General features: G+C 39.8%; 2 protein-coding genes across 2 annotated transcripts in view; one reads left to right on the forward strand and one right to left on the reverse strand. All coding sequences in view use genetic code 11, as the record gives it.

Moving 5' to 3' along the window:
* EGR_04318 (Selenide, water dikinase) overlaps nt 1-5,133 on the reverse strand; it is a gene marked incomplete at both ends in the record, with an annotated part of 12,043 nt that extends 6,910 nt beyond the window's left edge. Inside the window, 3 exons of the mRNA XM_024493567.1 lie at nt 1,937-2,060; nt 3,909-4,115; nt 5,060-5,133. Coding sequence (XP_024352075.1) covers nt 1,937-2,060; nt 3,909-4,115; nt 5,060-5,133 — 405 coding nt within the window. The remainder of the gene's footprint in view (nt 1-1,936; nt 2,061-3,908; nt 4,116-5,059) is intronic.
* A 401-nt stretch (nt 5,134-5,534) lies between these two features.
* EGR_04319 (Diphthamide biosynthesis protein 3) lies at nt 5,535-13,565 on the forward strand (the record flags this gene model as incomplete). The annotated part of the gene is made up of 8 exons (XM_024493568.1): nt 5,535-5,614; nt 8,059-8,161; nt 8,290-8,441; nt 8,761-9,034; nt 10,038-10,125; nt 10,877-10,934; nt 12,335-12,425; nt 13,416-13,565. 8 exons carry the CDS (start codon nt 5,535-5,537, stop codon nt 13,563-13,565), a joined length of 996 nt encoding a protein of 331 aa, XP_024352076.1.
* Between the last annotated feature and the right edge of the window lie 356 nt (nt 13,566-13,921).

Raw genomic sequence — 13,921 nt, forward strand, 5'->3', positions numbered from 1 at the left:
GAGAAATGGGACATTCAAGCATTGCCATAATCATTGCCCATGTAAATGCAATTCCTTTTAAAAACATCACTACCTACACCGTCACATTTTTGCAAAAAACGGTGAAGTAGTGATGAAAGGAAGGCTTTTACTACTTTCCTATCATGAGTTTCCGCGATGGGGGCGAATGAAATAATTGCCAACGATGGCCACTGTTAGGAATCGTCGCCCTTTCATTGCGAAAAATAAGTGTCATTATCCCTTTTTTGCTTGCAATGAACTAGAAACGCCATAAATCTGTGGCGTCTATTTTTACTTTGGGTACTGAAAACCGCTGAAGATCTGGGCTCATATTTGCCCTTGTAAACAGCGTGGAAGAGACAGGAAAAGGGAAGTCGAGATGAGACACCACGATGGAGGGGGGTTCTAAAAAGGCTATCAAGTATTCGAGAAGTACCACGAATGTATTTACATAAAATTATCAAAGATAACACCACATGGGAATTGCCAAAAGCTGAAAAATTTGCGATGATTGTTCTATTTGTTGTCTAATGCCCAGAAAAGGTTACAACCAATTGAAAATTGTGGAAGTCCTATTAGGGGGAATGCAGGGTAAGAGGAAGATAAGGATAGGAATGAGACAGTAGGTTTCGCCTTCTTGTCATAACCAAAGTGCGAGACTTCTTAAGGGTAAGTTTTGCGGAATATGGTATGAAACTTTGCGTCGCTTTGAATAAACAGGACTTTCATCTTTGAAATGGACTAGATTTGGATGTTTACGGAAAAGTTGTTTTTGCATCCATTCGAGCTGAGTCAAGTAGACGGCTCTCAGCCGTAATTGTCGTCTGGCCTTCAATAGCTGAACAGCTATACCTGCATTTTATCAAATATCAATCCCCAATTGTTTTGGCCAACAGCAATACATGATCCTTCATCTTTATTAACAGTCTTCTTGATATTACCAGGCATTTTGGGAGATTCCGAATATAACACAACAAATATGGTAAAAAGCTTCCACACATTTGGAAACAGGCTCATTCGACCCATAAACCAAAGAAGCTCGGTATTTTGTGACATAAGGATGGATTGAAAATAATAGAGTAGAAAGTACAGTAAATAAGGATATCGTGCCAATAAGTAAGGATTTTTATTTGTGCCTTATAGTCTGTGCTTATAAATAAGGTCATGCATTTTACAATTCCTCGTAAAGTACAAAAGGTCATAACTTTTTTGGTGGCGTGAAAACTGAAGACAGCGATAACACGGTAGCTTGGTAAAAGTCAAATCACAGGCAAGAGCCTAGCTCAAAAGCTAAACTGAAGAGGAAACCTCGTGTATTTCAAGAATAAGCATAATTAATTAAAATAAAACCACCGCCTATAATTTAGAGCTATGGCAAAAATCCGGAAACCAGAGCTTCCCAAAGCATTAAGGGAATATTCAGCTCAAGTGCAAGCACTGGTAAACAGTTATTCAAGCAATAGTTTTCAGCCGTCATGGACTTTAAAAGTCAATAAAGAAATCTTAGAAAGGGACAAAAAGCTTTGCGATAGCACAATCAGTTCGACACTCGCTGTCACGATAAATCAGACGAGAATGACAAGCCGCATCTAGAACGATGAGATCAGTAGGGGACGGAAGCAGACTTAATGTACAAAGTGGAATAAAAGGCAACGGTAGACAAAAATGCAAAAATTGAAAGGCGAGGGTGAACACATATGAGAAAACCCTACGAAGCAAAAAAGTCCTCTTTTCTTCCGTTTTGTGAGGCTGATTTTTTCAGTGAAATCAGAAGCATGAAGAAAACATTTGCCAAAAACGTTTTAAAGAAATATGCTCCAAGGCCGTTTTGATAAACATGGTCAGCAAGAGCCATATGACAGTGAAACACACAAAATCTTGTGGTACTATCACCACGCTTCATACAATATTGGGGCTTTAATGAGGCAAAACGCACCATTGTGTAGGGATCATCGACGTTGGCATAGAAGAAATCCGTTGTCTGAATGAGTTTGAGGTTATTACGAACGGGGATGACACAGCAATCAAGCTCGGTAGCTGCAAAAGGAGCAAAAAGAAGTCTAAAAGTTGTAGAACACCGAAAAATATAGAGATGCTAAGAAAACTCACTGAATCCTTCATCATAGACTTATTTTTAAACTCCCCTATGGAAGCTGTTTGATACTGTAACAGAACAATATTTTTGTGAATGTATATTTGACGCGTTCGCTATCCGAATCTGAGTAACTCTAACCATTTCAATTCGGATGTTTTGCTACTTCAGTGTCACACCAAGAGGAGATATTCTGTCTCTCTTTTTCAAGTTCATTCATTAATTTTGATTAAATGCATTACACACGAGTGATGCGTGAATTCAGGTGGGAAAACCGGGGCGTCACATGTATGCAATGCCGGCGAGGAGCGCGTTAACTACGCGAGTCCTTTAATCTCTGTGAATGCGATGTGCATCCTGGTTTCATGGCATTTCATCCATGTCATTTCTGGCAACAGCTCGTCAAATGTCCCGTACATTTACAATACAGTTTTGCCCAAAATCGTACATCTTATGACGCTCCCAGAGAAGTTCCAGCAGCTGCAATCAAGTAACCTTTGGATTGTCGAGTCCCTAAAAGTCGTCTCAGTTTAACAAGGCACAATTATTCTGAATTTAATAATTAATGCCAATGCTTCTCCTCTGAACACAGATTAGCGCAAATAGTTATTACCTGCTTTATGACAACCAATCGAACAGTGAATGTGGGTCAACATCGGCGAAGATGGTTACTACACTGACCAATTTTCTTACTACTGAAGAGACATTAGTGTGCAAGGAATGTGCATAAGGATTTACCATCAATTTTATTGCAATGAATGAAGCATAAGAAGAGCGATCCACAAAACCAAACAGAACTGGCGTGGTGGATGCTTACAACGATGTTGCGTGAGCTTATAACCATCTAGTTTACCAAACCGGTTTATATTCGTCTGTAAAATTAACGCAACAAATGTAAAAGAGCAGCTGGGGAGACGTTATCTATGCTATTTAGGACCATACCTTAAACTCATTTTAAATAGGAGCCTTGGAAAGTGACTTAATATCTCAGAAAATGCTTTCAAGAACATTTTGAAAACGCATAATAAATAAACCAGGAGCCTCAAAATCTTGAAAAACTACCCCATAGCAATTCCGGATGTCTATCGCCTTTTTCTCCAGGAACAATATTTCGGCTTCAAGTAATCATGTAAATGCGTTTCCCTTATAATTACGAGCTACTGTAGGCACCTGTAATTTACCTAACAGTACCCACACTCAATATAATTCCTTTCTTTTAATTTATCTCATCTACAAAGAATGGATCAATTATTAAAAAATACACCCACATGACTTCAGAACAGTTCAATTCAGGCTAGGAATGGCAGTGATCTTAACAGAGATGACACCAGAGACATGGGGACTCGATGAAAAGTTGGAATTTGTCAAAGTATGAGCTCAAAAACTGGTTCTCAGCAGGATGAAAGGATACTTTAGAACTTTTACTGACTTTCAAAATTGAATTTGCCTAAAAAAGGGCCTTTGAGTCATTGGGTTTTTAACATTGCTGCAAGAGAGATCTCACATTCATATGCACAAAAGTATCCTCAAAATTGGTGACGATTTGGGAAAGACATCATCTGAGGCTAATCACAGTTAATAGATATTTCGCAAGTTCCTCACGCCCAACTCAATGAACCGACTGGGATTATGCATTGCTTTAACCAAGAACCCCATAATAGTCACAGAAACCGCTCTAATAAAATTCTGCAGGTATTAAATCCAATATCCAGTAGTACTTAAGGAGGCTGAATAATACTTATTAGACCAATAGCCACCAGATTACAGGGCACAAACTTCGCGAAACGGCTCAATGGGTGCAAAGGAGGGAACTCACAGAGGAGGGAGGTGGGAGAGGTTGGGGGTGTCGAGGAATTGGAGCATCCCGACAGTTTCGCAAGCAGAGGGGTGAGCTCGGCTTGCGGCAACTTGCAACCTCATCCCTTCAGTAAAGAGAATTTGGTCAACCGAAAGTCGTCCCGGATGCCAAACTCCTTGGGATTGAAAAAGCCAGTGAGCAAACGAGATGCCATCCTGGATCGAGCTAAAGGTGCATCAGATAATGCGTGTTAGAAGAATGACAATTATGTACTTGCTTAACCAATTAAAATGACCTGAGGACTAACATGCAACTGGGAACGGGAATAAATGAGAAAGCCCGTACCTAGGCCAGAATAGAATCAGCTTGCAGTAAACAAATGACCCATCATTTCAGGTTTCATATAATGTATATTAAAACCAGAACTACGAATTGGCAAAAACCAACAGATACACATATTTAACATTACCAACGCGCAAACGCGATTGGGATGTAATATCTTTAGAGATAAAGGGGATTTGCAAATAAGATGTATGGTCGGCAACTCTCAAAAAGTGATAGGACAGGTTGAAAGACTTACGATTGGTGAGCATAATCACTTTGTAATAGAAATTGATAAGGTTTTACAGCAAATCACGGGTTTATGTAAAGCTGTGAAATTGTTTAAAGCTGGGTAATCAACTATTTGGTTTTAAAAATTCAATTACAGGAAGCGTATTTCATCATCAAAATAAATATGTACGAATTATTTCGAGTGAGTCCTAAATGTATGCCTAGCGTGAAGCAACACATTTGTTTAAAAAGATACATGCTCAAAACTAACGGATAAATACTGCCGATGCACTAATAAATGTATCATTTTCCTGCATTACGCCATAACAACACCTCTGTGATTACGTTTAAATATACACGCTGAAAATGCCAATAAGTCTACAAATATGCTCCGAAACCTTATGCTGCCAGCTGCACTTTACTTCTGCTGTAAATTACTACTTTCAAATAAATCTAAATCATGAGCGCATTCTGGTAAATGTTCGGCACTATGCAACACAACCCCGTCATATCTGTACATTATAAAATAATGAACGTAAAAAAACACCGCGACTGCACCACGCTCTTAGTGTGTCGTGGGAATGGGATGGGAAGACCACTTACAGATGAAAGACAACCCCGCGCGGAAGAGAACCACCCGCCGACTGGAGTGGAGAAATGACGACATACACCAGACTGCGCGCGACAACATCCACTGTGATTGATAACTGCTATGACCTAAGAAGCCAAATAAGTGATATTTTTAATTTTTTGGGAAATATGTCATAGCGGTTTATAGCAATTTTGCAAGCTTGAAGGTACGTTTTTAGGTAATGTAGGGGTGCTATTTTATATAAATCCAAGTGATAAGGACTTCAAGTCCTATTGTACGACAATGAATTTTTGCAGGCAAAGAGAAACGTTCTATATTTAAAAGCGATTTTCTGAAAAGTAGTTAAATTTGTTTTATGGTTGTTAACACGATGCAGTACTAAAATTATCGAGCGATTTCTGCAGTGCAAAATTTTCAGCCGAAATTCCTCAAATCTTTCAAGCGGAAAAGAAAATAATTTACCTTAACAGCTTATGTTATGTAGACTTACGCCTTAAACAATGACTTTGGTTCAAGCCAACAATTTTTATATTAATATGCTCGATTGTTTTCATGCAGTATTAGTAAAAGTGTTCTACAAGTACACTGGTCCAAAATATTATTTAATAGCTTCGCCTAGTATGCTTACACGATTAGGCTTAAAAAACTATACCGATTGATGTGGTGTGATGTTGCTTTTATATCATTAATTTCCTTTAAAGTAATATTTGTTGTTACGACTCTAGTGAATCATGGAAGCTCCAAATAAATGAAGCCGGGAAACAAGGTTAAACCGAAAAACTTTGGTGTTTCGAGTAAATGTAAAATGTATTACCTCATGAGTCAAGTATCTATTGAGAGTGGCTTTATTTGAGCAAACTTACAATGAGGGGTATGTCTAAGACCCATACAATTTAGTCTGTAGGCATAATCGCACTTTCATAAAAGCGGAAAATGGAGTTTGAAGTCACGATACGTCAGAACACTTCCAATTTAGTACTGGAACGCATTCATTGAGGGTGTCTTGTCCACTGCAGGTGAGAATGAAGCCGACCTTTTGAATTTATCTGTATTGACAAGACAAGTATTTTTCTTCCCGTGAAAATGAGGCAGACACCGTTTTTGACTACCAGTTCCTCTGTGGTGGCCAAGGTAAAGAACAGACCACATGGACTCCTACACGTGATACTAGAAATAAGAATAGGGTCCAAGCAGTGATTTTGCCATGCGTTGGTTGTTAGTTTAACGGTCGGTTTTGGTAAAGTTCCGCTTCGTCTTAGCCACTGTACCTCGCCAGGCTCGTTGGTCTTTGGGCCATGCAAGTAGCGCAATTGCCTTCTGTATGCCGAATGCTTATATTCGGCTTGAGTATTATGGCTAATTTCGTCTTTAGAAGGTGTCGGGACGTTGCATTGATGGCAGCGGAAATCTATCCTGATTTCTACTGCTGGATGATACACCTTAGCGGGGCGGAAGAAGTGCATGTGCTACGAATGGGTGATTTGGTGGACACCGCAAATAGAAGGGCTCAAATTGGCGTCTACCTTCGGCACCTACCTTAGTCCCGTGTTATGCAGGAAAGCTATTAACAACTGAAGCGACATTGGCCATGCAACATCTGGGAGAGTTTTGTCACAGACTTTCCCCACCATACTTGAAAAAGTGAACTCACAGTACCGCCTTCATTTTCCCACTAGCTGGATAGATCCCGGATAGATATGACTGGGTAGCTCCGAGGCGGAACAAGGTGGCAAGAAGGAACAAAGAAGAAACCCTTTTCCCACGGATCTGTGTCAAATCTCGTCCTTTCTTACACATATCTGCTCTTAGGTTAGTGTTCCTACGTCTATCTATGGGCACTTATGATTGCCAGCACAATTTCCTGTTCCAAAATCCATTTCCTAAATCAGATGAAACTCTGGCTTTAGTAAAAGTTGAAAAAAGGAATCAGTGATGTTGCAGTCAATTACCTCTTCAGTTGCATAGAAATTGGATGACTGGTATGGCCGGCTCGTGGGCGTTTCCTTACAGCACCGACTTCGTTGTGATGGCTGACACTGGAGATTGGTCAAAGGGACTGCCGGTGACGACGTTCAAAATACGCTAGCTATTAGCTTAATGGTGAATTTTAGTAGAGAATGACTTTCGACTTGGCCATTGGGCCTTGAAGGACGGACTAGCCTTCGGGCCATGCTAGTAACACTAATACCTTCTGCATGTCGAATATATGTATTCTGTTCGAGTATTATGCCTTCCTCCGTCTCCATGGCGTTCCCAAAACTCTGTAGTGCATGCAGTAGTCCTAAATATGTAATCGGCGAAGAAAAGTTATGCTTACAAAAGCATTATTTGAAAATGATAATGTAATTGTGGTGAGGCGCCACTTTTTTGTACTTTGAATTAGCCCCCTTGTATCTCGCTGGGTAGGCTGGCCTTTTGGCCCATGCCAGTAGCCCAGACACCTTCTCCGTGCTAAATATATATGGTCTGCACGAGTATTGTGTCTTCTTTCGTCTTCAGAGAGTCTCGAAACGCTACATAATTATTGCCAACTACGTGTGCATATACGCTTTTCTTCAAAAAATCATGCTTAAAAAGTACCAAGTGTAGGGCTAGACTCACAGGTCTCCGCTTCCCTGTTCCTAGTGCTCTTAGGATAACCCGGTTAATTTAATTCCGACATATTTATTAGGGGGAAAGGGATTGGGAGAGGAAATACAAAGTTTGGGGAGGGGAGGAATCGCAATTGCACTCAGGCTTGGGAGAAGACGACTCTCACCAGATTCGAATTGTCACCTTGCTTCATCCCTAAAAATACCTTAAAACAATGCAAATATTACAGAATTTTTTCCATATTCCTTGAAGGATTTAGAATTGGAGTTTAGCTTTGCAATGTGATGCCAATTTTAAACACAATGACATACCAAATTGTAATGCGCCCAGTTAGCCCACCCGACTTGAGTTCGATTCACACTCTTTGGCACTTTTGGTTGTGGTTGTGAGGGCTTGTTTCATCCGGTCTATTAAATGTTTTTTAATTTGCAGCTTGATTCTTTCTCACTTATATTTTGAAGATTTTATTTTTTTTCCCGTAGCTATAATCTCTCGTCACGTCTGCGGCATCAAACTTAATGAATTGTTTTATAATGTGTTTTTTTTGTCTTATCATTGTCTTATTCACCGCTGAACCGCCAGACATACTTGTTATAATTAAAAATTACATGCCAATGCAATTATTTTTCACGACAAAACTGTTTTCGCTTCATTTCTCTTGAGATTACAGTAGCAATGTCGATTCTTTACGACGAAATCGAAATTGAAGACATGGAATATGATGAAGAAGAACAGATCTATTACTATCCCTGTCCATGTGGTGATCGATTTGAAATATCCAAGGCCGAATTAGAGATGGGTGAAGATATCGCACGGTGTCCCAGCTGTTCCCTCATAATTCGTGTGGTATACGACCCGGTAAGTTGTTTTTTTCTTCATTATTTTACCTCTTCTAAGGATGCTTTTATTCAAAATACTGAGGATGAAAAAAGCCCACGCGTAATCTGTAGATGACAACGGCCTCATGTGAATTCGCTAATTTTTTGCCTTAACAAGTACTTTTTCACGCGTTGTGTACTTGTCTGATATTCTGTGAAACTATACATATTTTCTTATGAATAAATAATGGCAGGAAGCGTCTTCTTTTTGTATTAACTCCAACATTGCCAATTGAAATATTTCTGTTAATTCCAGATTCAGCATTCAAATTTTGGCATCAATGTCGTCTGTACATGAAAAGAAAGCAGAAATTGACCTCATCCGCTCCGTGTTTACATCTGATGAGTTGGTTTTTAGCGATCCCTCGTTAATCGAAGAGCTCGATCTTCTTGCCGCTCAGAATCTACCGATCGAGGATAAAGACATTGATTTGACACTCAAGATCGCCTTTTCTGAGGTTAGTTGCTTCATATCACTTTTTGGTTTCCTATTTTATGAGTTATGGGAAAGTACTTTTCATTATATAACAGTAAGAAATCGCTGCTAACATTTTGCCAACGGAAAGTTTTCTTGCAGTGTTGGTTGAGTGTGAAATTATAACTTGTATGCTCTGTTTCAACTTATCTTCGTCGTAACACGAACAGGGCGCAGTTCAGTCATGTTCACTTTCCCATCATGCATCTCCCTCTACGCGCCCTTAAACATGGACACCTAATAAGTTTGTCTAAAAATTTCCTCTCATTGCTTATCAATCACAATTTCAATTTCGCGGGTTTCAGTTATCAAGCTGCTTATCCCGCTATCAATAAGTGTTTGCGTTGGATTGTGAAGAAAATTGCTTCCTATCACTATCCATCTCTCTAGGTTTGGGTTTCTTTAATTCTGCCTGTGTCGCCATTGTCCAGACGCGTTTCATGCTACAGTAGAACAACTCTGTATTGGTTTTTATCGTTGCCTATGTATGGAGGGCAATGTCGCAAATACGGTCAACAGCCGCATAAGCCAAAATATGGTTTCACAATTGCGTAATGTCATATTTTCATACCATGTCATTTTCACTGCAGTCTTGTTGAAAAACATTTAATTTGCTTCACTGCTAATGATTCTCTGCTATTTTTCTGAAGCCTCCGATATTCCTTTGAAGAACCATGGGGTTTTATTACCCTTATCTGTTGACCACGTTGAAATTTTACTGAAAACTGTGTCGTAGACCGGGATAATTTTGGATTCTTTTTTGTAAATCCATCCATCGTCATTTTATGTGGACAAGTGTCAATGCAATTCATTCTATATTTCTATCTAAATAAAAGTGGATCTAATGAATACGAAAAAAGGTTCTTGTGAAAATATGCACTAAGCTTTATTGAATTTTAGTGTTACACTTAACCAAATAATCACTTAAAACTTTAATTGCATGCACTTATTTGCATAAGAAGGGTGGGAAACTGAAGGCATAGGTGGCGGATTTCATGTCAAGGGCATAGGGAATGATTTTGTAGCAAACATAACTAAGGTAAGTATTATTCAATAAGGTAATGCCACTGTTTTTCATTCAATTCTGCCGTTTCGATAGTGCTAATTTCCAAAATTCAGGTATTATGTATAAAGTTACATTGAGAAGTAATGTTTAGACCTAGTCTATCGGGCATCTTTCGCTTAAGTACTATCTGAGCACACTATGTTTAAACGACGTCATTAGCGTCTAGTGTCTTCGCTACTAGCCTAGGGGTCTATTATGGCTATATTTCTATTTTTTTTCGTGAATGGTATTTTTTAGCTTGATAAGTTGTGAGAACTTTTGTCCTTTCATAGAAAACCCCGTTGAAATGGCCAAATTGCGTCGTTAGTCATTCAAGTGCATATCGTTAGGTTGAATGTATTTCTTTTTTTGGTTGCACATATATGGCTACCATGAGCCTTTCATTCCAAATTTAAGCATTTCCTTTTCCGTATAGCAATTTATACTCCAATGCGGGCGTGAAGGCGGATGCAAGCACTTGGGTGTGAAACAGCCATCACTAGTGAATCATTTTATGGGAGGGAAGTGCTGTTCTTAATCTTACATGATGGTGCAAGACCTTGCAGCGCTAAACTTACCCATGGGTGAATTCGCTCTCCTGGATGCGAAGGCAAACTGTCTCACCTTGATGTTATTTCTCCACGCGTTGATTACTACCCCTTGAATGTCTGTTTTTTAAGGCTTACGTATTTGAGGAATTTTTTTAGGAACTTTAAATGGAACAATTATTGCTTATAGGTGAACAAGATCCCATTAAAGCACAATTGTAGTCTTAGAAGGGGAAGAATTCGAATATGAAATAATCTGCTCTAAATCTTTGGGAAGGTTTCGTCTATATTTTTTAGCTTCTAGCTGCCCCTGATTTTTCCCTTCAAAAATGTTTTATTTCAACCCAAAAATCTGTACTTAAGTAAGGAAAGGCCAATTTTTTCCGAGTTGTAACATTAGGTGTCAATTTTCCTCCTATCTTAATTTTCCTTCAGGGGAAACTTGAAATTCGGAAAATATGCTGGATGCATGCAACATGTTTCAATCGAATTGCACCAACACTTTCCTGTTGAGGTGATGAAATGCACGTTATCGATAATTTAAACTCATACTGCTCTATCAAATGCTTCACCTGGTTGCCTAAGACGAGTTGATCTTCCTTTATCGGACTCGGTAACCTGTCCTCCTGTGAGCCACTTCACACGTAACACGCTTAGTTTCGAAATTTCGGTGGAAAATCAGCCATCATAATCCATGTCTTATTGTTTGTAATGTAAGATTTCCATTCCTTTTTCTTAACTAATCTGATTGCTGCTTATTAAGCGAAAAGGGCGTTTATTCCAAACCATGAGGACTCTGATTCTACTTTATTGTTTTGAACGCGGACGGTCTTTTTGGGATACAACCTGGTGCAACCAGTTTGGCATAAACTGACAAAGAACATACCACATATTTTTGGCTCCGGTTTCAGATAAGAAAACCGGAAAGTTACCTATGTGATAGCTAACTCATCAAGGTGGACTCAACCGCTAAACCCTGCCTGTTTTCTCCCTTTCGAGTTATCCGTCATTGTAGACCTATCAATCTGCCTGCCCATAGGCTACCCCCAACTCCGCCCCTCTATCGTTCTTCGTGTCAAGCAGTCCGAATCTGTGGTGAACGAGAAGGCTCTCAATGCTGCTTTTCAGGAGTGGCTTGATGAGGTCTCCAATACTGCAGAACCCGTTATATGCTCTGTCGTGGACTGGCTCCGCTCCGCTCTAAATGAGGAACACTGGGACGCCTACCTGGGCCGTGATGCCTTTAAAGTAGCCAAATCACCACCATTCTCGCAACCACAACTGAAATCTGCTACTCCCGTGGATCGTGATTCTGCGATCTCACCGAAAACTTTGTCTAAAAGAGCGTCCCAGGAGGCCGAAGTGTGCTACTGGATCTTCTCCCATCACATCCGAAATCCCAAGAAACGCAAGGTGATCGTGGACTGGGCCCGTGAATCTAATCTTACTGGTTGCTGCCTTCCTGGAAAACCAGGAACAGTGGTGATCGAGGGACCTGAAGACAAAGTAGAGGAGTACTGGAAACGCATTAAGGTGCTTACCTGGAAGCGGATTCAAGTGAAGGATCGAGAGGTACTCACCCAGCGGCGATTCGTCGATGGCTTCTTCGAAGTAGGCGGGACACTGGCCGAGAAGATTGGCTATATGCGAGAGCATGGGGTTAGCCAGGAGCGAATTGCTGCTCACTTTGGCTTCAAGGTGGATGAACCTTTTCTCAACACCAAACAACACACCTAGCCCCTTTTGTGTCTATCGCTCTCAGCCGTCAATGTCAAATAAAATTTGCTTTGATGAAACCAACAAGAATTTCATTTGCTGCAAAATCAGGTAAATTAACTAAATGTCAAAGAAAGGTAAAAAAATTGGATTGGAATTGGGTGGGTCTTTGACTTCAACCCTTCTTTTTCTTGTTGCCTTGCCATCGATAGTTGCGGTAGGCTAGGGCTTCGGGCGCGTTGTGTGCAATGAAATCAAGGTTCTCCATGGCGGGTGGGTCTAGGATGTCGGGAGGTGGCTTGGTAGTGCCCGAGAGTTTGGGTGAAGCCCTCTTTCTGGTTTTGCCCTTCTTATTGGGTTTGGGGGCGGTCTCCGCCTTTGGAGCCTGTACAGATTTAAAAGAACAACGAAATTATCTTAAGTACTTTTGGCTTGAGTGTGTTGAGATGGTATCCACCAGTAGCCTACTAAGATATTGATTTCGTGTAAATTTGAGCAGTAAGGTAGCTGTGCCTTTGAGACCGTCGTTATAGACGTGGAGGAGCTTCCATACTGAAAGAAAGGATAAACTGACTCAAGAGCAGTGGAGCTTACCATCTTCAATTTTAAGTGATCTGTGTGCGTAAAGCCTAATTAAATGTTTTACGAACAATATCAAGCTCTCTCACCTCCTGCGTCCCTCCTAGATGATTCAAAAGTAATTAGCGGACTTGTTTGCAATACTGTTAAATTTAGGCAGGTTACCATTTATCATCAAAAGGGAACAATGGGCTCGAAAAATGTTGAGTTGAATTTGTACGACCCCGAGACGTAAAATGCGTCATGGAAGGACTGCGCTAAGGCTGTATATATAAGTAAATAAATTAAATTCTCACTTTATTGAGATGTTAATATTTTCTACACCACGGAATTCCGAATTCAGTGTATCAGTTGACGCCACTAATTTAGTGACATTAGTAGTAAGTGCGGATAGTAAAAGCCAAATTACGCGGTACATAACAATTCAAAGTGTTCCAACAGTCATACTTGATTCTAACACCTCTTCACTGCAAAGCTTAGTCTGATTCAGAAGAGACTAGTTGTGATGAACAAAAGCTGAAAACTGTTCTGCGTAAAGGCATTTACAGAGTTTATCAAATTTTCTCACACAAACTTATCTCACCTCTTTAATCAAAAACAAAACTAAAAATACACTTGTTGAGGCATTTTATTTTATTAAAATTGCACCATTTATAATCCCAATGGCTTATATTACTTTCAAAGAAATCATGGCATAATGCCTGGTAATATGAGGACTATTTACGCAAACCTTTGCAAACTACGAACAGTGGTGATTTTAAAAACAGTTTTGCATCTAAAACGGACCATAACAACCTTCAACTGCCAGCTTCTCTTCGAAATTAATTTCCCACTAGATTCAAAGGTGACACATTTACCTATCCAATCGTATGGCGGTAATAGGCGTTGCTGCCATGACGAACGAATCGAAGGCAATTATAACTTGACATTTAATTGAGATCGTGCAGGTTTATATCCTACTTCACACTAATGTTGGGAAAATACTGACACTGCAACGGCCCAAAATAAAATTGAATTTAGTTAAATTTGCTTATTTTCATGCAATGCATAAGCG

The sequence above is a fragment of the Echinococcus granulosus genome (genome assembly GCF_000524195.1).
Source record: "Echinococcus granulosus chromosome Unknown EG_S00026, whole genome shotgun sequence".
NCBI classification, from domain to species: domain Eukaryota; kingdom Metazoa; phylum Platyhelminthes; class Cestoda; order Cyclophyllidea; family Taeniidae; genus Echinococcus; species Echinococcus granulosus.